This window comes from Lucilia sericata, unplaced genomic scaffold (genome assembly GCF_015586225.1).
Source record: "Lucilia sericata isolate MDLA Ls3-8-SP2 unplaced genomic scaffold, ASM1558622v1 Contig000532F_arrow, whole genome shotgun sequence".
NCBI lineage: Eukaryota > Metazoa > Arthropoda > Insecta > Diptera > Calliphoridae > Lucilia > Lucilia sericata.
Window position 1 is genome coordinate 92848 of NW_023994544.1, and position 24653 is coordinate 117500.

General features: G+C 32.4%; 3 protein-coding genes across 3 annotated transcripts in view; 1 reads left to right on the plus strand and 2 right to left on the minus strand.

Annotated features, from left to right (window-relative positions):
- Positions 1 to 2623: 2623 nt before the first annotated feature.
- Positions 2624 to 9503, minus strand: LOC119605915 (phosphatidylinositol 4,5-bisphosphate 3-kinase catalytic subunit beta isoform). The gene is made up of 10 exons (XM_037959264.1): positions 9129 to 9503; positions 7538 to 7748; positions 6807 to 7460; positions 5852 to 6747; positions 5589 to 5795; positions 4946 to 5533; positions 4567 to 4873; positions 4337 to 4507; positions 4145 to 4264; positions 2624 to 2985 (listed from the first exon to the last, which is right to left on the minus strand). The coding sequence occupies exons 2-10, from the start codon at positions 7679 to 7681 to the stop codon at positions 2857 to 2859; spliced, it is 3216 nt and encodes a 1071-aa protein (XP_037815192.1). The 5' UTR covers positions 7682 to 7748; positions 9129 to 9503; the 3' UTR covers positions 2624 to 2856.
- An 876-nt stretch (positions 9504 to 10379) lies between these two features.
- LOC119605927 (leucine-rich repeat serine/threonine-protein kinase 1) lies at positions 10380 to 23654 on the plus strand. The gene is made up of 16 exons (XM_037959279.1): positions 10380 to 10608; positions 13184 to 13343; positions 13412 to 13577; positions 13636 to 14291; positions 14356 to 14616; positions 15305 to 15463; positions 15526 to 17088; positions 17157 to 18072; positions 18229 to 18495; positions 18558 to 19241; positions 19305 to 20083; positions 20158 to 20314; positions 20374 to 20698; positions 20848 to 21430; positions 21494 to 21926; positions 21987 to 23654. The coding sequence occupies exons 1-16, from the start codon at positions 10590 to 10592 to the stop codon at positions 22218 to 22220; spliced, it is 7362 nt and encodes a 2453-aa protein (XP_037815207.1). The 5' UTR covers positions 10380 to 10589; the 3' UTR covers positions 22221 to 23654.
- Positions 23269 to 24653, minus strand: part of LOC119605928 (glutamate receptor ionotropic, kainate 2) — an 8249-nt gene continuing 6864 nt past the window's right edge. Inside the window, 4 exon segments of the mRNA XM_037959280.1 lie at positions 23269 to 23841; positions 23929 to 24078; positions 24239 to 24351; positions 24418 to 24653. The exon segment at positions 24418 to 24653 is cut by the window's right edge and continues 2 nt beyond it. Of these exon segments, the coding sequence (XP_037815208.1) occupies positions 23680 to 23841; positions 23929 to 24078; positions 24239 to 24351; positions 24418 to 24653 (661 nt within the window). The 3' untranslated portion in view covers positions 23269 to 23679.

Below are 24653 nucleotides of genomic sequence, written 5' to 3' on the forward strand. Positions count from 1 at the left end.
AAATTTACATTTTGAGTCAAATTTGAAGTGTTTTTTGAAAAAAGCTTAATGCATTTCAAAAAATTCGATTGTGTGAACGTAGTATAAAGCAGATAGGTAAGTAAACGTTTTAATATAGCTTGATAGTAAAAGAACTCGAGTAATTTTTATGGATTAAAAGTACTGAATAGTCCATGCACTAGTTTACTGACTAAGTACTCTATGTACTATTCTATATAATGGTATTATGGACAAGTTTATGAAATATTTACGATTGTCTTAGAATACAGAGTTTCCAACAAAAAATTGGAAATAGGTTGCACAAAATTGCTAGGTTTTGTAGAGGAATGAGCCGAGTATCTAAATTAAATTATCTGAAAAAGGAATAAATACTACGATAAATTTAACTCGATCTCGTAATATTGTGGTAATATTGTCTGTTATTTTGATATCTGAATCTAACTTTTACAAGAATCTGGACTCTGAATTTCTCCTTTACAGAATTTCGTGATATCTGAAAAAAAATTGTTTGTTATATTTGAGACCTAATAGCTCGAGGACACATTTATGTATTTATAAAATCTGTTATGAGATCTGAAAGTTCAATTTTAACTATAACTAGAATTGAACAAGATTTGAACTAGAGCTGAACTTGATGTGAACTGTAATTGATCTGAATTAGATCTTAACTAGAACTGAACTAGAACTAAACTAGAACTGAAATAGAACTTAACTAGAACTCAACTAGAACTGAACTTGATGTGAACTAAAATTGATCCGAAATAGAACTAAACTTAACTAGAATTGAAGTAGAACTGAACTAGAACTTAACTGAACTAGAACAGATCAGGCGTAGAACTTAACTAAAACTAGACTAGAACTTAATTAGAACTCAACTAGATGATATGAACTAAAATTGATCTGAAATCGAACTCAACTAGAACTGAACTAGAACTAAACTGGATTTGAACTAGAATTAAAACTGATCTGAACTAGAACAGAAGTAGATTAACTAGAACTGAACTATAATTGAAAAACTGGACTAGAACTGAACTAAACTAGAATTGAAGTAGAAGTGACCTAGAACTTAACTGAAACTGAACTAGAACAGATCAGGAGTAGAACTTAACTAAAACTAGACTAGAACTAAACTAGGTCTGAACTTGAACTGAACTAGAACTGAACTGGAACATAATTAGAACTCAACTAGAACTGAACTTTACATGAACTGAATTTGTTGTGAACTAAAATTGATATGAAATAGAACTGAACTAGAACTGAATTAAAACTAAACTTGATTTGAACCAGAACTAAAACTGATCTGAATTAGAACAGAACAGAACTAGAATAACTAAAACTGAACTAGAATTGATCTAGAACTAAACTTGGTCTGAACTAGAACTGAATTCGAACTGGACTAGAACTTAACTAGAACAGAACTGAACTAAACTATAACTGAATTAGAACTTAACTTAAACTGAACTAGAGCATCACATGACTACAACTTAACTAAATCTAGACTAGAACTTAACTAGAACAGAACTAAACTTAACTAGAACTTAACTGAAACTGAACTAGAGCATCACATGACTACACCTTAACTAAATCTAGACTAGAACTGAACCAGAACTGAACTAGAACTACTAAACACAATCTGAACTAGAACTGATCTAGAACTAAAATTGATCTGAACTAGAACAGATCAAGAACTGAATTAAAACTGAACTCGAACTAAAACTACTAGAACTGAACTAAAATAGAATTGAAGTAGAACTTAACTTAAACTGAACTATAAAAGATCAAGACCAAAACTTAACTAAAACTAGACTAGAACTGAACTACAATTGCACTTAAACTGAACTAGAAATTAACCAAAGTAGAACTAGTCTCAGGGTTTCTATTTTTTTTTTAATTTTAGTGGGCCTGTGAAGTCTAAACGTTTCATTTTGAAAACAATAAAATATGTAAACAACAACAAATTGATTTTTTATACGATGTATAAAGGAAAGCTTTAATGGGATGAATGCGGCATTAATACATAAAACGAGAAGGTCTAAACATGGAATACCTAACTTAAATCTTGCCACATTGCTCTTACTACTCAGTTTGGAGCTGCTCAAAAGTCTTCAACTATCAAAAGCATATTTACCTTGTTAACAACCGTGCAAAGAGTAATAATAAAACCATATAATTTATTTTTGTTTTAATAATTAAAGTTATATTGATTTAAATTTATTAATATAAGTTCATTGTAATTTAATTTTTTTATTTTGTTTTGTATTTTTTATATTATTAAAATGTGATTTATTTAATTCATAATGAAGTTGATTTATTTATTTTTATTTTTTTTTTAAGTCTAAAGTTTTGTGTTGAACACTTTTTTATGTATTTTTTTTTTTGTTTTGTTTTGTTTTTTATTTAATGCATGTTTTGTTTTAAATTTGTTTTATTTCTCAAAATAATTACAATAGTGTTTGTTTCGAAATTTTTTCTATGAGGAAATTTTACAAATGAAAAACAATTAAATTTAATAAACGAAAAAAATCCAACAAAAAATTAGAATATTAAGAATGAAAATAATAAAAAAATATATAATTATAATTAAAATTAAAAAAAAAAGTAATAAAGAACATAAACCAAAAAATCTTTTGCTTTTTTCTTGTTTTGTTTCTAAATATGTAGTATATAAGCACAATTAAATGTACAATTATGTATAATAGTCGATCGTTTAGGATGTTAATAGTTGTTGTTTGTAGTTGGTGTTGTTATTGTTAGTTTTTATTTTTTCTTTTCGAGATGATCATGCAGTGTTTGTTGTAGATGATTTGAGGTTGGGATTTCATGTTTATAAGTATTTCTCTCCGTTAAATTTTGCTTTTATTGTTTGTTATTTTTGGAGAAATTATGAGAAGCCCAGTTGAGTGAAGTTTTCCAGGAATTGGCTAAAGCCTCGCTAAATTTCGAACGGAAATGTTCAAGAGCTTTTTCTTCACTATATTCTAAGACCTGAAAGTGTTATAAAAATTATTTTTTCATTATTATCATCATTTATTCATAGTTATTTTAAATTAAATTTTATTTTATTATTAATTTAAATTTCAAATTTAATTTAAATTTAAACTTTTCTAAAATTTGTCTTAATTTTTCGAACTTCTAAAAATTTCAAATTTTATTTTAAAATATCAATTAACTTTTAAAGTTTGAGATTAAAAAGAAAGAAACAAATAAGTTCGAATTTTTCGAATAATACAAAACAACCGATCGATGATAAAAATAGTAACTTAAAAGGTTTATAATTGAGTAGAATCGCTGTAGAATTAAGTAAAAACCAGTTTTTTCATTTGGATGTCCGAATTTTTCGAAAATACATACAAAACTGACTTAATTTTTTTTTTTAGAATGTACAAAAACGACTTTAAAAAGTCTGAAATCACAAATTTTTGTTGAAATTCGTAAAAAGGAATACTTTTTGAAGTTCGAAAAATATGTTCGAATTTTTTGAAAAAAAAAAATATTGACTTAAAAAGTTTATAATTTAGAAAGACGCAAAAACGTTTTTTTTTTGGATTTTCGAAATCATGTTCGAATTTTTCGAAAACACAAAATTGTGTCAAAACTATTTCTAATATATTAAAAGAAGTCTAAAAAGACTAAAAATTAAAAATTTATTTTGAAAACAGTAAAAATGGAAATTTTTTAAGTTCGAAAATTATGTTCGAATTTTTTGAAAATCTTAAAAATTTAAAAAAAAATAACGGAAAATGTGAATAGTTGAGAATATACTTGAAATCGCGATTAAAACTATACATCATTAACTTTCGAAACGATTTTCGAAACTTAAACTTTTAAAACTTATGTACATATTTGTTTTAAAAATAATAAAAAAATACATTTTTAAATTTCCAAAAGTCAAAGAATTCTTTTCTCAACTTTCGGAATTATGTTCGAAAATATTAAGTACACAAGATTAGACTTTGTAACATATGAACTGCCTTTTTCATAAACTTTTATCAACGATTTATAGTACAAATTTTATATGAAAATAGGAGTAATAATCCTTTGATAAAAGTTTATGAATAAGACCCAAAGTCTTTAGAAACTACCTATTGTTTTGTTAAACTATTTAAGACATTGTTTAAATTCTTAATAAAAATACAAAACTTACCAATGTCTCTTTTAAATAGTTTAAATCCTTTTCAGATGATAATTCAGGCAAACCCGTTGATATCATCATACTAAACAGCGATAGTATAAGGCAGCCATGTTTGCGTAAAACCAAAAATGCCTGCAATGAAAAGAAAAACCAACAACACACATAAATAAATTAAACACTTATTTCAAACATTTGACGTTTTACCTTTTCACACATATTTTGAAATAAAAGAAATTCCTCAGCCATACGATCGGCCCGACCCTTATTAATGACATACACAAAATCGTGTGTCAAAACAAATGGTACACGTTCACGTCGCACACCAAACTTCTCCTTGAAATGTCCCAATATATGGCCAAAATCAATATGGAAAAGCTATAGGAAAGTAAATTTATGAAATATTAAATAAAAAATAAGTTTAATAAAAAACTTACTTGACCATTACGTTTAACCATAATATTATCTGAATGACGATCAGCTACACCCAAAACATAAGTGGCTACACAATAACCAGCACAACTTAAAGTAAATTCCTTAACAGCTTTGTTCATTTCCTCTTCGGTTTTATTGTACTCTTTAAGCCAACTATAAAGGGAGCCTTTTTTGAAGGGCGATGTAGCCGAAAACATACCCTTCTCCTTTTGTATGTTGGCTATAGTTTCGGCATTGAGCACCACTTCTATCATACCCAAACGGCGCTCCATACTAATGCAGTTGTAAATGTTCATGCGGAAGTCCATGCTGTAGGAAACACACATATTTGTTTATTAAAGTTTTTTTTATTTATTATTTTTTTTTAATTTTATAAATTACCCTTCATTTTTCCACAATTGATCCATTACCCTTAGCATTTGTAGTGTTAACATATCCTGTCTTAAGTCATCACCATTTTTAAAAATTATATAAATATCATTACAATTTTGATCGGCATTCTCGAACACAATCCATAACGGACGCATTTTTGAGTCCATTACTTTACATTTTTCCGGCTTAACACCCTTACAACGAAAGCTGGGATTCAAGGGATTCTGTATGCTTTGGAAGACACCACTATTTCGCTGATTGCGTAAAAATTCCTGTAAGAGATTTCTCACTTTCTCCTTGCCGCCCTTTTTCGCCAGCACCGATCCCTGTTTTAGTTTCTCCAAAACATGCAACTGTTTGCGTAACAGCGGTACGTGTGGTTTACAACCTTTGAGATAGGCTTCAAGCAATAGACCGAAACGTGTTTGCATTGAAGGTGTTTGCATTTCGGAGCGTAAATGCCAAAAGAAATAGTGACCGATACGTTGATTGCGCAAAGCTCGCTCTAGGACAAATGTGGTGAGTGCACAATCTAAATAAGATTCATGTTTCATGGCCTGTACCAATTGCAGCAGATACAGCAAAAGTTCTTCGTCTCTGAAAGTTGTATTTCATTATTTAATTTTGCTTTTTGTTTGTTTGGTAAACTTACTTTAATTTATTTAGACAACGAATGGCAAAATTTCGTACTGCTGGATCGGGATAGGCATAATCTAGTAATTCTAAGGAACGTTCTACAGATATTATGGGCCATTCTTTAAGCAACAGCCACATTTCGGCCACCTCGTCGCGTTCATTCCAATTAACACAATGTAGAAGTATAGATAGCTCTTCGGGTTCATCTTGCTTGATGGAGTATCTAAAATAATAATAATATGGATATAAGTATTCAAGGCATCAGTGAATACTACTTACCTCTTCTCCCATATATCATTACGATCTTGATCGTGCATTTCATAAAGTTTATTAATAGTACGTGAATACTGTGATAGAACTTTGCTAACTGTAGCCGCCCCATCCTGAGATGAACCGCGACTGAGTGGCTCTTTACAAGCGGCTAATTTGGAGGCATATTGTAGGACTGTCTCTTCCGAAGGATACTGTATATTATCGTAACCGTAATTATGGAATGTGAGTTGTACCACAGCACACTCATCTTTACGTGGATTTGGTTCAATGGTGCCCAACGGATGAAATATCTCATCCGATTGTATATCGTCGGCATACGTCCAGGTATGTAACGTTTGACAGCCCGTTTTCAATTGATGTTTATAATCGAACAGTGTGGTATTGACCCAGGCCAATGAATTGACATTAACATTGCCGTCTTTTAGTATGGTATTCTCTTTGCTAGCGTTTGAGTGTTTCTTCGAGCGTGATGTCTTTGTCACTTCATAGACGACCATACAGAGTCTAGTCATGCGTGGCAAGTTTTGTAGAGGAATATCTAAGACAATGTCCTTGTCAAAGGTAAATGAACGATTATTACTGCTGGCAATGTCGACCGAATGTTGAGCGCACAACTTGTGCTCGCCATGATAGAGACCGATGTGTACGCCGACCTTAATGCCTCTGGCCAAATCACAGTTAACATTATCAATGCGATGCAGTCGTAGACGAAAATGATTCTCGATTTCCCATGAGCTTTTTATTTTTCGTTTTACCATTTCATTCGATTGATGGCGCAGACTTTCGGGTTTTGGTGGTCTCTTGGGGGCAGCATTTAATTCCTGTTTATAGCTAATGTATGAGGGTAGGGTATGTATGGGTTTGAGTACAACATTGGGAACATCTGAACCAGAAAGGCTTTCCTATAATTAGAATGCATTAAATAGTGTTTTAAAGCTTTTTCCTTTAATTAATAACCTACCTGTATATAAATAAATTGTATTAGTGGATATTCACCAAACAAGTATTCGTCACGACCGCGCACTTTCAATATGTAGTCTGAAGCTCGATCACTAACTTTTATTTGAGATTTACGAACTTTCGATAGAGCCAAATCTACCAGGGTTCGTGGTGTATGCTGATCACTGACAGAGATCGTAAATGATGTTTCATCATTTTCTAACTTAACAACAACTAAAAAATTTGAATTACGAAAACGTGTACGAATTATTTCCGGCATAACGGGATTATTTGCCAAACGTAACGGGTGCTCGTACAGTAGTTTATCTGTCCAACGATATTTGGAACGTTCCAATTCGATTTCATCGCATAGCAGTGTCATTTTACGACGGAAATCATCCTCTTCAGGACTTCTCTGCGCACTATAGTCTTCGAATGATTTACCAATCATATTACTGACCAATTTCGATAGTTCATAATCACTGGAAATTGCAGTAGTTTCACTGCGTTCGCCCAAGCGTAAAAGGCAGAAATAAGGCTGAACTTCACATAAACGTTTTGTTTCATCTGTAAACGGTTCGACTAGAGCAATGGCCGATATACCACTGACCTCATAATCGCAAGCATCTTTGATAAGATTGTGAAGTGGATAATTTTTTGATTGTTTAACCATTTCCTTGAATTGAATTGAATAGAATATGATAAGTTTAGTTAAATTGTTATGTAACTGGGTGTTGATTTAATTGTGTTTACCGTTTTTATTTCTCTAATGGTGGCAGTAGCGGGTACACTTAGAGTTAGAAATATGCCATTCGGTAAAAAACATTTAAGTTCCACATCTGGTGGATCATTTTTCCAGGTATCTATGGAAAATGAAGGACCTGCCAACGGTGCCATTTTCTATTGATGATGTAAAATAGGCAAGACGTTGGCTGTTAGCAAAAAATATACCTCTAAGCAGTAGCTAAAAAGAGAAGAAGGATTTTTCATAGTTGGTAGAAAATAATAGATATTTGTTGTCACTGTAGAAACTGTAATGTCTTCAATTGTAACTTTTAAAGCTAGTATTGAGATTCTAATTATTTGTTAAACTTATTTAACTTCATATGAAATCAAAATATATTTGAACCTATTAGCAAGATATTAGTTATAACGGTCCCGTGGTTAAAAAATCGCATTTGTTGTTGTAATAGTTTTACTGTATATTACTGAAATTTCCTTTCTGAAATTATAGTAAGAAATTTGTTAATTATTCGAGTTTCTGTTTGTGGGTGGAAAAGGAAGCTAGAGAAACTTGTAGAAATTGCTGAATTGTATCATGCGGACTTAATTCTGCTAAAATGGTTTTTCAATGCCTAGAAAGCTGCTCTCACTGACGCAAGCGTTTTCTGAGGTTTGGAATGGACAATGTGTCAACGTCTAATGATATGACGTTTAGGATGTCGCTGCGAAAACGTTGGAAGTCCATCCGCATATGTCGAGAATCTGATGGTTGCAATAACTCGACAGATGACATGCCAACAGGTACTATCTAATCAACAACACAATGTTTTCCAACCGACAGTAACATGGTGTCCTCATGTAAATGATCCACATTCCTCATCTTGACACATCCGGTTGCGATTCGGAGGGCGTTGGTTTCTGCCGTTCATAAACCTTATCATTGGGTACCTCAGAAAACGGATGTACATTCGGTGCAGCATAATTGAGAAAACTTCGATCAATTGCTTTATATGTCGCTGAGAGAGGTTGTCACAGGTTATCCCTAACACTTGGATTTTGATCGGGTCGGGGTAGTACGCCCTTCGACTGAGATAACTTGAAATACTTTGAAATGCATTTCAAATACTTACATATGTAAATAGTTAGAAAACTTTAATGATATGAGGCCAAAGAAAACATAAACAAAATTGTACTACTTAAATTTGTAAAAAAAATGACGAATACAAAAATATCCTTTACGCCGCATGTGCGATAAACCAAATAGTTAGTAAAATTAAAAAAAAAAATACCTTGAGTAACTTCTTTTTCAATAGACTTGTAGTAAAAACAAAAAGAAAACTACATATTTGGCTCCCCCTCTCCACACACTGCAAAACAGAAAATCCCACAACAACAAAAAACAAGTAATAAAAACAAAAACCTTTTTTACGTTTGTAAGTGTACTTTGATAAAACAGCGCTGCTAACGTCTTATATCTTTGACGTTGTCGTCGAAATTTAATGTCGCACCCAAACTAATGAAAAAACACACACTCATCTTCAATTCTTTGGAATCCCCAATAAACACTCCAAATATTCTTTAAATGCAATGTTTTAGTTTAATTATAACAAATCACACTTACCTTATTTTTTATATATGTAAATCCTTCCTAAACTATGTTTTTCGTTAATATTTGTCCAATACAGGATGAAAAATAAATTCCTTTCTTTTTTTCTTACTCCAAACTGTAGATGTAGAGCGCACCTCACTGTTTTCTAAGAATTTTTTCAGACTTGTTTTTCACTTAACAATTTGCAGCTCAATTTTGTAAGATTTTAATAAACTCATATTGAATGCGTTTTATGCATGGAAACACTTAAAATTTTTTAATAATTTTACTATTTTTTATAACTTTTTGTAGCGGAAAAAAGAATAATAAACTTTTTTCGTGGATTTTTCCTCTTTTCACGTATTTTTATTTTTCTATTTGTCGTCTACTTGCGTAGATTTATTGTCGTCTTTATTTTGTCTGACATTTTATATTACATTCACATATAGAGATAATACAGAGTTGTATTGTGTTGATTATTGCATTGTTGGTGTTTGAAAAAACACTAAAATCGAAGAAAGCGTTTTCTAGTTCCATGAAATAATTGGTTTATTCGGTTATGCCGAATCTTATATATCCTTGACTTAAAAGCTAGTTTTTTTATTAACATGTCGAATATTTATAGAAATTTACATTTTTAAATAAACAAATAATGGACCGATCCGGAAAAGGTGTGAATGATTTGTTCATACAAAACATATTCGTGTAGAATTTTATTCCGGTATCATTATGCTAATTAAAATTATTTACAATTTAGTGATTTTCAGAAGATGCTTTTCAGATTCAGAAGATAAAGGGAAGCTATGACTAATTATGGGCCGAATAGGAAAAAATTTCGGTCAATAATTTTTGTATGTACACAACATATTAGTGTTAAATTTTGTTGGAGGTTAGTCTCCCACCAAATGTATCCAATAAGACGGGATTTTTGGAAATTTTTTGGGGGTTAAAAAAGGGTAAAAACGTAAATTCGGTAGTTCATTTAAAAAAAAGCGGACAGGTGTCTGGTAATTTTTTTCAAATTCGGACCCTTTGGGGAATAAATTTTTAATTTTTAAGAATTTTTTATTCATCCCTGCATAATTTCTCATACAACTTTTGAGCTTGCTCTGTTTTGTTATAAACAATATATTTGCTTCCAAAATCCCACTTTCTGATCTTTCGGATTCCGTTTTTATTTAAAATCGTTGAAAATTTAAAAACTAAACGTAGTTGAAAACTTAGCCGGCTTACAGTCGATTTTAAGCCGCCGCCGACATATTTAGTGTCAGTCGCCGACGTCGTTAATATTTGTCGGCGCAGGGCTCTGATTTGAGATGCAAAATTTTGTTGACTATCCGCAGAAAAAGTGATGAAAAACGTAGAAAGAAATTAAATTAATTGGCAAAATATGCATTATTTGATGCTTGTAAATATAAAAGTTTAATAAGAAATAGACAACGTTTAAAGTAAAAGTGCAATAAAGAGATTTTTTGAAGCAATTAAAAATAAAATATGAGTGACTCGGATGAGGGTGAGTTGATTTTATTTTGCAATTAATATTTAATTGCATTTTAATTGTGACGAAATTGAAAATTATTGATTTTCATATCGTATGACAAGTGCATTAGTAGTTCAGTTGTGATGAGGATAGGATTTCCATGGCTTTTATGAATGCATTTAGCTAAATATAAACAAAACATTCAGTTTTCATTTTTTATTGGCTTTTAGCCATTTAGTGGGTAGAGTTGCCAAGAAGTGTTTAAAATATGAATGATAGGGATTTTTTAATATACATCGTAGTTATGAATTACTATATAATTTCTAAAACTAAAAGTACAATGATTTTGAGGTTCTAAAGTGAAAGTAAGTTTAAGACAAACTTTCAAAAATAGAATTACGGTTATACCTGATGTATGTATGTAGATCTGTCTGTTGTTGTTGTAACAGATTAGCTTTAACTGGACGTTCTTCCCTGGGAAAAAAAGTCGATTGATGCAGCTGTTGCTGAATTATCAATCTTTGGTCGAATGATCGTGGGAACGAGATCTATCTGTAATTCTATCTGGTTGTTTATTATTCTGACAGTATTTCTCTATTCTAATTTTTAATCTGTTTAGGAATCGTATACGTGCTAGGTTTTTAGAAAGATCCATAGAGTGGCGCATAGAATATGAACTTTTCCAATAAACTCTACGTATGATTATGAACATAGTTTCAGAATATATAATGCATCTTGGAAGTATCACGGTACTTTCGAACTTCAAATAGTATCAAAAAAAGAACGATCGTATCAATTTTGCTAAATAGGTTTGTTGTTGTGTTTGATGAATCAATTTTATGAACGTAAAATTCTTATTCTATTCTAATTCTATTTTCTATTTAAAATCATCAAAAATGGTCCATAAATAATAGAGATATGATCAAAATTCTGAAACAACCCATGAAAATATTACGTTTTTCAAAAACTATAGCAGCTATTTTAACGAATTTTGTCACAAGTGTTTTCTTTAGTACGGGGATTAAATTCGTTGAAAATTATTAGAATTGGTTCAAAATGTAGCTCTCATACAAATTTACATACTCCCGGAAAATAGATTTATTGTTAATAACTCCCTCTAGAATATCGGCATTTCCACAAAATTTTGCATATACAAATCTAATATGAATAGAAATTGTATTACCAACTAAAACCTGGATCAGTCAATATTTGACCTTAGCTCCCATATATAAGATACATCCCTAAAGTAAATTTCGCAAATGTAATTTATATCGGGACAAATTTTAACACATACACATATTAGCGAAATTATTTCCGGATTGGCTCATAATTGGTCATAGCTTCCTTATAAAGTCTAGTTCCGAAATTCACTTAATAGTAAATAACTCTTGAATTAATAATAATAAATTTTAGGCGAATATTATTTGTATATACATATACAAATCATTTTGCGTATCGGTCCATAATTGAACATAGCCCCCATTTAAATTTCAAAATTATTATGAGTTCTATTAAATTCTGTTTGTCTGATAGGCTGACTGCCGGTCTCTCTTAAACTGCCTTTACGTTTCTTAGTTTTAAATTATTTACGAGATTATAATTATATTTAAAATATTTATCACACATTATGCGTTTTATTTAAAACCAAATGAAGTCTTATAAATTAAATAAAATTTCCCCTAACACCTTCGTCTTTATTATGTAATAATCAATTTGAAAACCTTATGCAAAACAACAATAAATAATTTGCATAAAACCTATAAAAAAAGAAAGAAAGATACTATACTCGCTAACCATGTTCCATATGGATTATCATACCCAAGTGCCAAGTATCAATTACTACTAGTTTTTTTCCTGCTATTTAATCTTTAAAGCTAATGATACACAATGACACAAATTCAATAATCATTATAATAATGCCCTCCCGCCCCACAATGAGATTTCCCTGAATAAGAAGAAAAACAAATAAATCTTGTTGAAATTTAGTGCAACATGAATTACACGTGCAACAGTTGGTTGGCTGGTTGGATGTGCGTGTCTTGCGCAGTTGTTGTTATCAACCACAACTCTATAGTCACTGGATGGGTGGTTGTTATAAATAAAACACAACCCTCTGGTCTGGTTGTTTGGTTTTATGAATGAAATCTTAACAAATAGTCTCATATGACATGTTGACAATTGATTTTTAACCAAATTCAAAACGATGGCATTTTGTTAACGAAAACCGAACGCAAAATTTAGTTGGCTGAAATAAGTGTACGGTTAAGGGTGTTGACTTGGGAGTACAGAATTAAAGACATATTGTTAATGGATGCATTTTTTTAAAGACATTTTTCATGTATTCTTTTGCAAAACAAATTGATTGATCATTAATTACAATTACTTTGATATAATTAAATAAAAGTTTTTACAAAATGGACTGGAGTTTTGTAGAGAAACCAAAATCGGGTACTGAAACCGCACTAGAAGCTTGTGATTATTTTCTTGATGAGGTCATTGAAGTTACAAAATCTTTAGGTGATTCATTAAAAAACAAAAGAAAAAGAACAAAAATAATAAAAAACTTTAAAATAAATAAAATTTTCTTGAAAATTTGTCTACTTTTCAGATGCTCGTGAACAGGTGCGTCTGATAAAACATCGTGAACTGAGACAGGCGGTATCCACTGGAGATGAGCGTACTGTACGTGTGCTTTTGGAAGCTTTGGGCAGTGAAAGACAAATAATTGTCAATATGGCACCGGCAGGGGCAAATACTTTGTTATTTTTGTAAGTTGTTTACAATAACAAATGCTCTTTTTTAAATATATTTGTTTATGTTCTTTTACATATTTCAGAGCCTCTCAGTCTGGTTATGAAAGTATAACAAATCGTTTATTAGATGCTGGTTCGGATGGTCGTTCTCATACCGTAACAAAATATTCACCGCTATACGCTGCGGTACATAATGGTCATTATAATATTGCCAAAACTATGTTAGAAAAGTTTCCAGACTTGATACAGGCAAATATAAATATTTTCCTTTTAAACTATAAATAATAAACAATATATTCCTTCACAGCAACCCACAGTTGAAAAATGGCTTCCTCTTCATGCTGCCTGCATCAATGGTCATATAGAATTACTCGAATTACTTATCAATTTTTCCTATCCCGATTACCTCTACTCAACATATCGCGATGAAGAAGGCGTCTGGGAATGGCGTCTACCCTTCGATCCTAATGCTCAAGATGTTACCGGACAAACTAGCCTCTATATAGCCAGTATTTTAGGCAATAAAGCTCTAGTCAATGTTTTAGTCAAATGGAAAGTAAAAGCTCGCAAAACTTGTGCACAAAGTCCCCAAAGTAATCCCATAACACCGACACGCAAACGTATTTCGTTTGGTATACAAGCCATAATGTCCAAATTGAATATAAGCGGCGATGGTGAGCAGGCACTTAAAGAAGAGTCTCTAGAATGTGATAAATGTCCGATAAATGTAAATCTATTGTGTGGTGCGGCGCGGGAGACTCCCTTATTGGCGGCAGTAAGAGGCAGTTTTCTAGATGTTGTTACTGTGCTCTTGCAGAATGGTGCAAATCCAAATATTATTGCCAAACCAGTAGAGGATCACAATGATCCCAAGTGTAGTGAGGAAATCTATGGTCTGAGTAATGTTCCTATAGCTGAGGCGTGTAAACAAAGATCTTTGCCAATGGTGGAGTTGTTGTTGAAGTAAATAAATTGTTTTTAAATTTAATTAATTTCCTAATAATCTATTATATTTGTTTTTGTTAAGATATGGTGCTCGCGATGATAATGGCTCTGCTTTAAGTGTGGCTGTAGCTTCAGAGGATGAATCTATTTTAAATTGCCTACTTGCCAAACGTGTCCATCCTGACTCTGATTATAAAATCAATAAGAAAGGCTTACCCACACCGGTGGAAGTTAAAGTTTTTATGCCTTCTGCTACAAATATTTCCTATAGTACAATGTTTCCCAATACTCCGGTCATAATTGATTGGCACAATAATAACAATGTCCAGTTACCGTTCGTAAGGTAAGTGTTAATTAGTTAAATTGTACGAAGAAGTTTTTATTTTTATTTTCCTTAAAAGAAAATATTAGAGTTTTTAAATTGTTAAGGGTTAATAGGACCTCCAGTTCTGGTCAGCAGTTCAATAAGCTCTAACAGCATGCGTATTATATGATAGCATTTTCATATCTACCGCTCAAAAATGGGAAAAAATGTTCAAATATACTAGAGTTAGACAGATATGTATTGTTCCAGACACCATCCAGTTTAAGTTTAAAGCAATTGTTTGTATTGCAAAACGTTTGGGTAGTGCCTCAGGTGGGAATCGAACCCACCAACTCCGGTCTACCAAACTATAACACTAACCTATCGGAGGTCTCTAGGCTGCGTTTAAAGAGTTTAAGTTAAGATTTATCCTTTTTGTCCACCAAAATCACCAGTGCGAAACATTAATGGCCCATGCGAACTAGGAAACTTTTTTCTCTTCTCACAAATTTAAGTGCCAATATCAATACTCACTATAGATGATCTAATCTTTAATAAATTAACTATATTTACAGAAAGAATCTTTAAAATCAGAAGAAGCCTTATAATTAATACCAATTGTTTAACATCTTTGTTTTAAAATTTTAAAGACAACAAAACACTTTTTAAGTTTAACATTATTAAATTACATTTATTTATTCATTCTTTTTTGATTCTAAACTTTCAGGGTCAATTGGATGGTTAATGGTGTCTTACAATTAAATCCGAAACTACAAGGTCATCCTAAAATCACCGAAGTAGCTTTGACCGCCATAACACGTATTGATTTTTCTCATAATCATCTTATTAGCTTGCCTATCGAGATTTTCAGTTTGGTTTCTCTAAAGTAAGTTTAAATTGATTTCATTGCATATATTTCTTTATTCATTTAATCTTATTTGACTTTAGATATTTAAATGTAGCACAAAATAAAATAACACAATTACCCACACCAGCCGCTAATACACCCGGTAGTAGGGCTTCGTATTCTTTGCCGGTTTTAGAAGAATTCTATATACAAGATAATCAATTGATAAGCATACCAGCGGAAATATTCCATTTACCTGCCTTAGCTATATTGGATATTTCGAATAATAAACTACAAGAGATGCCCTTTGATATGTGGAAAGCCCCTAAGTTGAGAGAATTAAATATTGCCTTTAATCTGCTAAAAGACTTGCCGGTGCCACCCATGCAAACCTCTTCTTCACAATTGAGTTTGGATAAATTAGACTTGGAGCCGTTTTCCAATTTCGATGTCTATGGCAATGATAATAAAAGTAAAACTCGCATACTCACCCTACAGCCATTGGTGCATCGTAATATCTGGTTTTCTAGTTTAGAGATCACCGACAACGATATGAAATGGAATGAATCGAAAAAGGAAGAGGGTGTTTCACAGCTTAATAGTTTAAATATTGCAAATAATTTATTTACCAGCATACCGGCCGCATTACCCTGCTTGGCTGTTAATTTGACACGTTTAAATATGTCCTACAATAGTTTGCGTTCCATGGGTCATGTTACCAGTTATCCAGCTACACTCAAACAATTGGATTTAAGTCACAACGAAATATCTTGTTGGCCCAGTTTGCCGCGTATAACCGAATCAGATCCTCATCTTTTGTGCTATAGTTTTGTGGCTCAAAATCAAGGTGGTGAAAATGATGAAATACCCTCTTTTGCCAAACATAATCCCAACAATCCCAAGTCATCCTCATTTAGAAGCACGGTGTTGAAAAGTGTTTGTCGCCATAGGAGACACTTGAGATTGGAATCGTTGAGAACTTTAATTTTGGCTGACAACCTGCTGACACGCATACAATTGTCCACGGATGATGTGACAACACTTTTTAATGATTGCGATGACTCAGATTGGAGTGTAGTGGGCCTAACTAAATCCAAACTAATATTTCCCAATCTCTCCATGTTGGACATTAGCAATAATTGTCTCAAAGAGATACCCACTTCTCTGCATGAGCTCACCAGTCTTAGTGTTTTGAATATAAGTGGCAATGTCAATGTAATGGATTTACCACCACACTTGGGTTTACTAACACGTCTTTGGAATCTTAATACGCGTGGCTGTCTTTTACAGGATCCTCTCAAGTCCATGATTGAAAGTAAAAAGTATAAGACCATGGATATTATCGGTTATTTGAAATCGATTTATGAAGATGCTCAGCCCTATGCACGCATGAAATTAATGGTGGTGGGTGTGCAAGGCATAGGAAAAACTACACTACTAGATTTACTACGTCAGGGTGTAGGTTCTCAAAGATCCAGAGCTTCGGAAAATCATTGGGCTAAACGCATGGGTCATACCAAGAACTTGTCTAGGTCTCAGCGTGGCGGTAATATTTCTACAGTAGGTGTTGATATTGGCACTTGGATTTGTGAGAAGAGAAAAAAGGCTCCTGGTTCTCATGGTCCGGTAATGTTTCGCACCTGGGATTTTGGTGGACAAAAAGAGTAAGATTTTATTACTTTAATTAAAGGAAAATGTGTTGGTAAAACTTTAAATCTGTTTTAAATTTTAGATATTATGCCACCCATCAATATTTTCTCTCCAAACGTAGTTTGTATTTAGTTTTGTGGAAAATCACCGATGGCCACCAGGGACTAGCGGAGATTTTACAGTGGTTGGGTAATATACAAGCTAGAGCTCCTAATTCTCCTGTCATTATAGTGGGCACACATTTCGATGCGGTAGGTGAAACATTTTCCGCCGAAAAAGCCGAGGAATTGCAACAAATCATTAGGGAAAAATTCATAGCCATACCGGATGCTGAAAAGATTGGTCTACCTCGTGTTATAGACTCTATAGAAATAAGTTGTCGAACCATGCATAATATACGCCTATTGGCAAATATTATATACGATACCGCCTTTATGCTAAGATCACCCGGTTCCAAAGAACCTCTACTATTACAAAAAATACCCGCCAGTTATATAGCCCTGGAAGATATTGTCAATGTTATTTCCTGTAATCTAAGAGCCGCTGGTTTAGATCCTGTTCTCGATGCTGAAAACTATAGAAAACTAGTGACTGAAGAAATGCGTTTGCACAATTATAAAAGTTTTCGCGATTCGTCGGAACTTAATCAAGCCACTATGTTTTTACATGATAATGGTGTGATTTTACACTATGATGATGCCACTTTAAGAGATTATTATTTTCTTGATCCTCAGTGGTTGTGTGATATGTTGGCTCATGTGGTAACTGTTAGAGAAATTAATCCATTTGCTCGTACCGGCATCATGAAATTGGATGATTTAAATTTACTATTTCGCAATACAAATAGTCAGCAGGGTATGAATACTAATCGTTCCTATATAGTAAGTCTTTTGAATAAATTTGAAGTGGCTCTGACCTGGGATTCCAGAACTCTATTAATACCCTCGCTGTTGCCGCAAAATGAAGATGTAACACCCAATACTGGAACAGTCGTTAAGGTAAATATTGTAAATATTAAAATAAATTTTGTATCGAGAATATTCAATGAGATGTTTTTTAACATTCCCCATAATGTTGCCTACTTTTAGACTTATGTATACTAATTTAAACTTCTAAATTGTTTAATATATTTTATTGTTTGGTCTTTTTAATAGATCTCCCAGCGTACTCGTGGTCGTAATTTAAATTTAGGCTGCTCTGTATCAAATGAAATCAATTTGAATAGTTTGATTTATAAACCAGTGGATAACAATAGCAACAGCATGAATATCAGCGATTCTAATATTTTGGAAATGGGTCTAAGACGTATTTTACTAATGACCTATTTTCCCTCAGGCTTTTGGTCTCGTTTAATCACCAGACTTTTAGCAGATGAACAATTAACTGAAGCTATAAAATCCGCTTATATACCCTCGAATGATGTGAGCTTTACTTTTTAGAATTTACAACAAAAATATAGAAATTGTTTGCTTTTCTTTTTTAGCATTCTCTTGAATTCGATTTGCGCACATCTCTGGAACATGATACACAATGGAATTTATGGCAAACTGGTGTATCGTTGTATTACGGTCCCATATTAGTTTTTAAAATATGGGAAGTACCATTTCCTTTGGCGGCCAATACCCAACCGTTTCGTAATACAAACAATCGCTTTAAACTTAAACTGGATGGTGTCTGGAGCGATATAAATCTGTGTAACTCTAGTATATTGGAAATTTATTTTCCCCTTACACACATTAATATATTGCAAGAAATCGATGATGGCGAGAGACAGCATTTGGCACGGGTTGAACCCAACATGCCGGTGATTGCTAAACTATTGGCATTATCTGTAGATCATATTGATTTGCTGCTTGAAGATTGGTATCCCTCGTTGGGTACACGTTTTGTGCACACATCCGAGGGAAGATTTTTAATAACACGCTTGGTTATGTGTCCCAAGTGTTTGAAAAAGTTGGCTTTAAATGGTAAAAAGGCGGAAGGCAATGATGGCGGTTCGAATGGTGAGTCTTCGGACAATTCAGCGGCCATGGGTGCTGTTGGCTATACAAATAAATATCGTGCTAGACGTCCTTTATATTTGCAAAATGATAATAACGAGGATGGTGCTCTTAATGTATTTTCTGCCTATTTAAATGCTACCGCTAAAAGGGAAAGAAGATCGGAAGTAAGTTTTTAAGGGAGAAAAGTTAAATATTGTATTATGATGTATTTGATAACATTATTACAGGATTCTCTTTGTTCTGATGCAGACTCTGGTGTAGGACCAGATTCTGCCGGCTCTTCCCGCAACACCTCTGTGGATAGTCATCCTTTATACAATCTACCCGATATATCAAATGTCTGTTATACCTGGATGATAGAAGAATGTATATTGTCGGTTTATAATCAAACTAAAATCTCTTGTCCCGTACATTTGGAAATGCACATGTTAAATTTAGCACCCGATGTTGTATTCGCCGATATACCAGACAAGTATACCATTAATTCGGAAAGCATTATTAAGGGTTCCCTCTTGGGACGAGGAGCATTTGGTTTTGTTTTTAAAGCTACTTGTAAAATTAAAAATTCTCGTTCTTTTAGAGCGGTAGCCATGAAAATGCTGCAACCTGTGCCACCTGGTCCTAGAGCCAAAGAGAGTGCATTAATGGCTTATAAAGTGGCTTTGGGGAAATGGGATCGTGATCCTTTACAGCATGCTTGCAAAGCTTATTGTACTGCCCGACAAGAGTTGGCTGTACTGTTAACTCTTAAACATCCAAATATAGTGCCGCTGGTGGGTATTTGCATAAAACCTTTGGCTTTGGTCTTGGAATTAGCTCCTATGGGTGGTTTGGATTCTATCTTAAGACAACATCGGCGCAGTGGTGCTCACATAGGACCTCATACATTCCAAATATTGGTTTTGCAAGCAGCTCGTGCTATTGAATATTTACATCGTCGTCGCATTATTTACCGGGACTTGAAATCGGAAAATGTTTTAGTTTGGGATTTTCCCCAGCCACACGCGTAAGTTTTTTTTTGCTTATTTCAATAATTTATGGTAATTTATTAAATATTTGAAAAAATTTATTTCTTTATAGCGAGGACAGTCCTCGTAATAGTGTTCATATTAAAATTGCTGACTATGGTATAAGTCGTCAAACGGCTCCCAGTGGCTCTAAAGGATTTGGTGGCACAGAAGGTTTTATGGCTCCCGAAATTATACGTTATAATGGTGAAGAGGAATACACAGAAAAGGTATTATTATAATTAAAGTAATGATCTAGTAGAAAATACTAAAATTCCACATTTTAAAGGTTGATTGCTTTTCATTTGGCATGTTTATCTATGAGAATATTAGTTTACGTCAACCTTTTGAAGGTCATGAATCTATTAAGGAATGTATTTTGGAGGGTAGTAGACCAGCTTTGACACAAAGAGAAACACAATTTCCTACATATTGTTTAGATCTAATGGTTTTGTGTTGGGACGAACTGCCTAAAAAGCGACCAACTGCCAGCCAAATTGTATCCATACTTACTGCTCCGGAATGTATACATCTTTTGGATGTTATAGCTTTGCCGTTCAATGATAAAGTTGTGTGTGGAGCTTTTAGCTATAGTCACACAAATAATATTGAAGGTAAGTTTTTGGGTTTTCTGTTTAACAATTCTTACATCAAGCTTTCTTTGCTTAAAAGAGATGTTTATGTAAAAAGTAAATATAAAATATTGTGTAAAATTTGTGTGAAAAATAAAGTTTCCATTGAGAATATGTAACCCCTCTTCCAGATGATACGACCGGCCTTGAATTATGGTTACCCGCTTACAACTCACACATAGATATCTTAGATACAACGCTACAAGGTCAATTTCTACAATCGAGTAGTATCAAATGCACAAATAAATTTTCACCCCAAGATCAAAAATCTCCTCGTGTCGAAGAGGTCAATCATAAATCTTCCTCATCGTCACCCATAAATACTCCTTCCACTCTACAAGCCGGCTCAACGGGTTCATCTTCGCGTACCCCCTCCGCTACACGTTTGCCAAAAATTAATATGCTCTGCTGTTGCATTATTGAACAATGCATATGGATGGGTGATGCTTCCGGTACTCTACACTCCTATAGTCTGGCCGATTATAGTCATATATTTTCATATATATTGGATCCAGCCATTAAATCACCGCTAATAACACTAGTATATTTGCGCGATATACAACGTGTTGCTGTGGGTCTACACAATGGTCGAGTGTTTTTGGTAGATTCATCGAAGGTGCCCTCTAACTGTGCATTTGCAGAGGGTTCGTTTGTTTTGACCGAAATTTGTTCGGGTTTAATATTGCATTGTTCGTGTGCGGTTATGATAGAGGGGTGAGTTGGGAAAATAAATTTGTATCTTAAATTATTTATACTCTGTCGTGTCTATGTATTTAGAACTTATGAATTGTGGTGTGGCGAAATGGCTGGCAAACTGAATGTTTTTCCTCTTAGTAAAACTGGTGTCTGTGGTCATCAGGCTTTGTGTCACAGTGATGAACCGAATGCTATAGAAGATTTAAAGGTGGCCAGGATGTGCAGTAATGAAACATATGTTTTCACTTGCCTGTATCCTGGTTTTATGGTTTATCAATGGCATGCGGTTAATAAACAAATTGAAAATAAATTAGATTGTTCCAAACTCTTGCCCTGTTCCGAATCATTAAAAAGCATTGCTATAGATGAACATTTAAGTCTAATAAAATGTCAAATTTCTGCTCTCTGTACACATGGCAAGGAATTGTACATTGGCACCACCTGGGGTTGCCTAATCATAGCTGAAGTCAATACTTTAAGACCAATTACCGTTTTTCGTCCTTATGAAAATGAAGTAAGTTTAATTTTACCTATAAATGGGTATATAATCCTTATTTTTATGTTCTTCTTACAGATCAAAACCATTATAGCCGTACCAAATCAAAATGTACCTCTCATAGCAACCATTGGTAGACGTTATCGTTCGTTAATATCCCGTTATATGGATACGGTGGAGTCATTGACTACAAAACACATTTCTACACCCACACACGCCTTTGAACATTTGAAAAATCAATATAAAAATCAACCACAGGATGTTGATAATCATATACATGTTTTATTGTGGAAGGCTAAAAATTGGACATAAATTTTGGCTTATGAGGAAGAAAAATGGCCAACAATTTAAATCATAAATTTTAATAATAAGATGTTTTTAAAACACTCAAGCACTACAACTAATATTATGCACCAATCTCTCTTTCCTACATTCTAATAACTTCGTGTAACTCATTGATACTCATTTACATGTAAACAAACTCTCTTATTTTTCTATTTTATTTTAAACAATTTCTTTAAGTATTTTGTAAACTAAGACTGGCTTTATAACTGGGGACAAGAGTTCCTGTTTCTTATTTTCAAAATTTTTATTTTCAATCCTTTTATTGAGGGCAATTATCATGGATGGAATATTCAGTACTATCGTATGTTTTCAGTACTTTATGACATTTAGTAGTACTAAAAAACGCTAACAACATATTACAAGTAGACTTTTTTTTTCCCTATCAAGAACTTTTGAAATAATTCTGATAATTATCAATATAATAATGACCTGTAGACTAGACTATAGAATGGTCAATTGATTAGTCCATAGACTAGTTTGCGTACTAGATAATAGATTAGTCCATAGACTAGTTTATATAATAGTCGATGCACTGGTCCATAGACTAGTTCATAGATTAGTCCATATGCTAATCAATAGAATAGATCATGAGCCAGTCTATAGACTAGTTCATAAACTAGTTCTGAGATTTGTCCATAGACAAGTCAATAGGTAGTTTTATTCACAACTCAATATAATAGACCATAGATAGGCTAATCAATAGAATAGACTTTAAACTAGTTCGTAGACTAGTTCATAGTCTAGTTTATAGATTAGTGTATAGGCTGTTCTCAATAGACTAGGCCATTGAATTGTCCATAGAATAGTCCACAGACTAGGCTTTTTCCCCTTAAAAGAAAACGTCACAATACAAAAATTTGCGTTTTTATATGAATTGCTTTCTATACAAAAGTGATTCAAAATGTTTTTAATCATTAACAAACCATTAAATTATTGTATTTGACAATTTACAGTTTGTAACTGTTTTGATTTTATATAATTTTATAAAGGACAAATTTAAGAATTTCTGGAATTTTAAACTTTTCTTTATTTGGAAAGATTTTTTTTAACGATTAGATTTTCAAAAAATTAACTTTCGAATAATATCATAAGAGTAACTTTCCTAGTATTCTATTTAATGATATTTATATTTAATATATGTTTTTTTTTTTAATTAATTCATTAATATTTTAGCAGTATTATTTATTAATTTCTTTTACATTAAGTATTTTTTTTTTTTTTATTTAATACAATTTATTATTTATATAATTATATAATTATTTAACTTATACATATATGTAATAATGATTTCTCAAATTGTATTTTGTTAACATTCCATTCTATGTATTTTAAATAATATTAATAATAAAAAAACAAACAAAACAAACTTTTAACTTTTTAAAAGCTTATTTTGTAAAATTCATAAAATAATCTTCAATTCTAATTATTAATTATCTATAGCATTTAAAACATTATCTAAAGATTCTATATTTATGGATGAATTACGACTGCGTGAATAAATCGAAGCAGAGTTTTTCAATTCCCTGGTATAGGTGGTAAATTCCATAACAAATTTAAATTCTTCAATAAAGGCGGCTTTTAACGGTACCTGTAGAATGTTAAGGAATATTTATTAGTTATTACTCATATTATTATTACTTTTTATGTTTATTATGGACATGTTTGTATAATTTACCTTGTGACTACGAGCCTTGTGTATAACAAAACAAATCCAACTTATTATGCCGTGTATTAAAGCCATACCACTGCCAAAAACCAATACCACATAAATACCTTCCAGATTTTTCATATTCAAAGAATTGGCATCACTTTGTTCTTTTTTCGACTGTAAGTTAGATAATTGTTTTTAAGAAGAATAATTAAAATATTGCCTATTAAAAAGTAACTTTCGAAAACATCTGCAGGGAAGTATAAACAATTTCTCCGATTCGAAGTTGAATAATTTCCGAAATATGGCTATAAATTATTGAATTCTACAAACTTACCGCACATATACCAGCACCCACTTCATTCCACCATTTATTTTTCATTTTAGCTAAAACACCTTGTTCTTGAAGTTCCAATAAAGCATTATTAAATTTATCTCGATATGCCCAGTCTACAACAAAAAAAGAATATAAATTAAAATAATATTCATATTTACCTTGTAAAAAATAAAACTTACTTTTTCTCATTGCTATGCCATAGCCCTTCTCATCCAAAGCATCACCGATTTTCTTTAAAGAACATTCTCTAACGGTATTATATTCAATAGATGTCGATTCCATTAGAAACGCATATTTGGGTTCAGAATCTTTGGCATCTATAACACGTTGTACACCCTCCTGATTGTTTTCGGTCAACAGCTCGGGATGTTTTTCCATAAATAAATTCATTTTTTTATAACGGGGATCGGCAGAA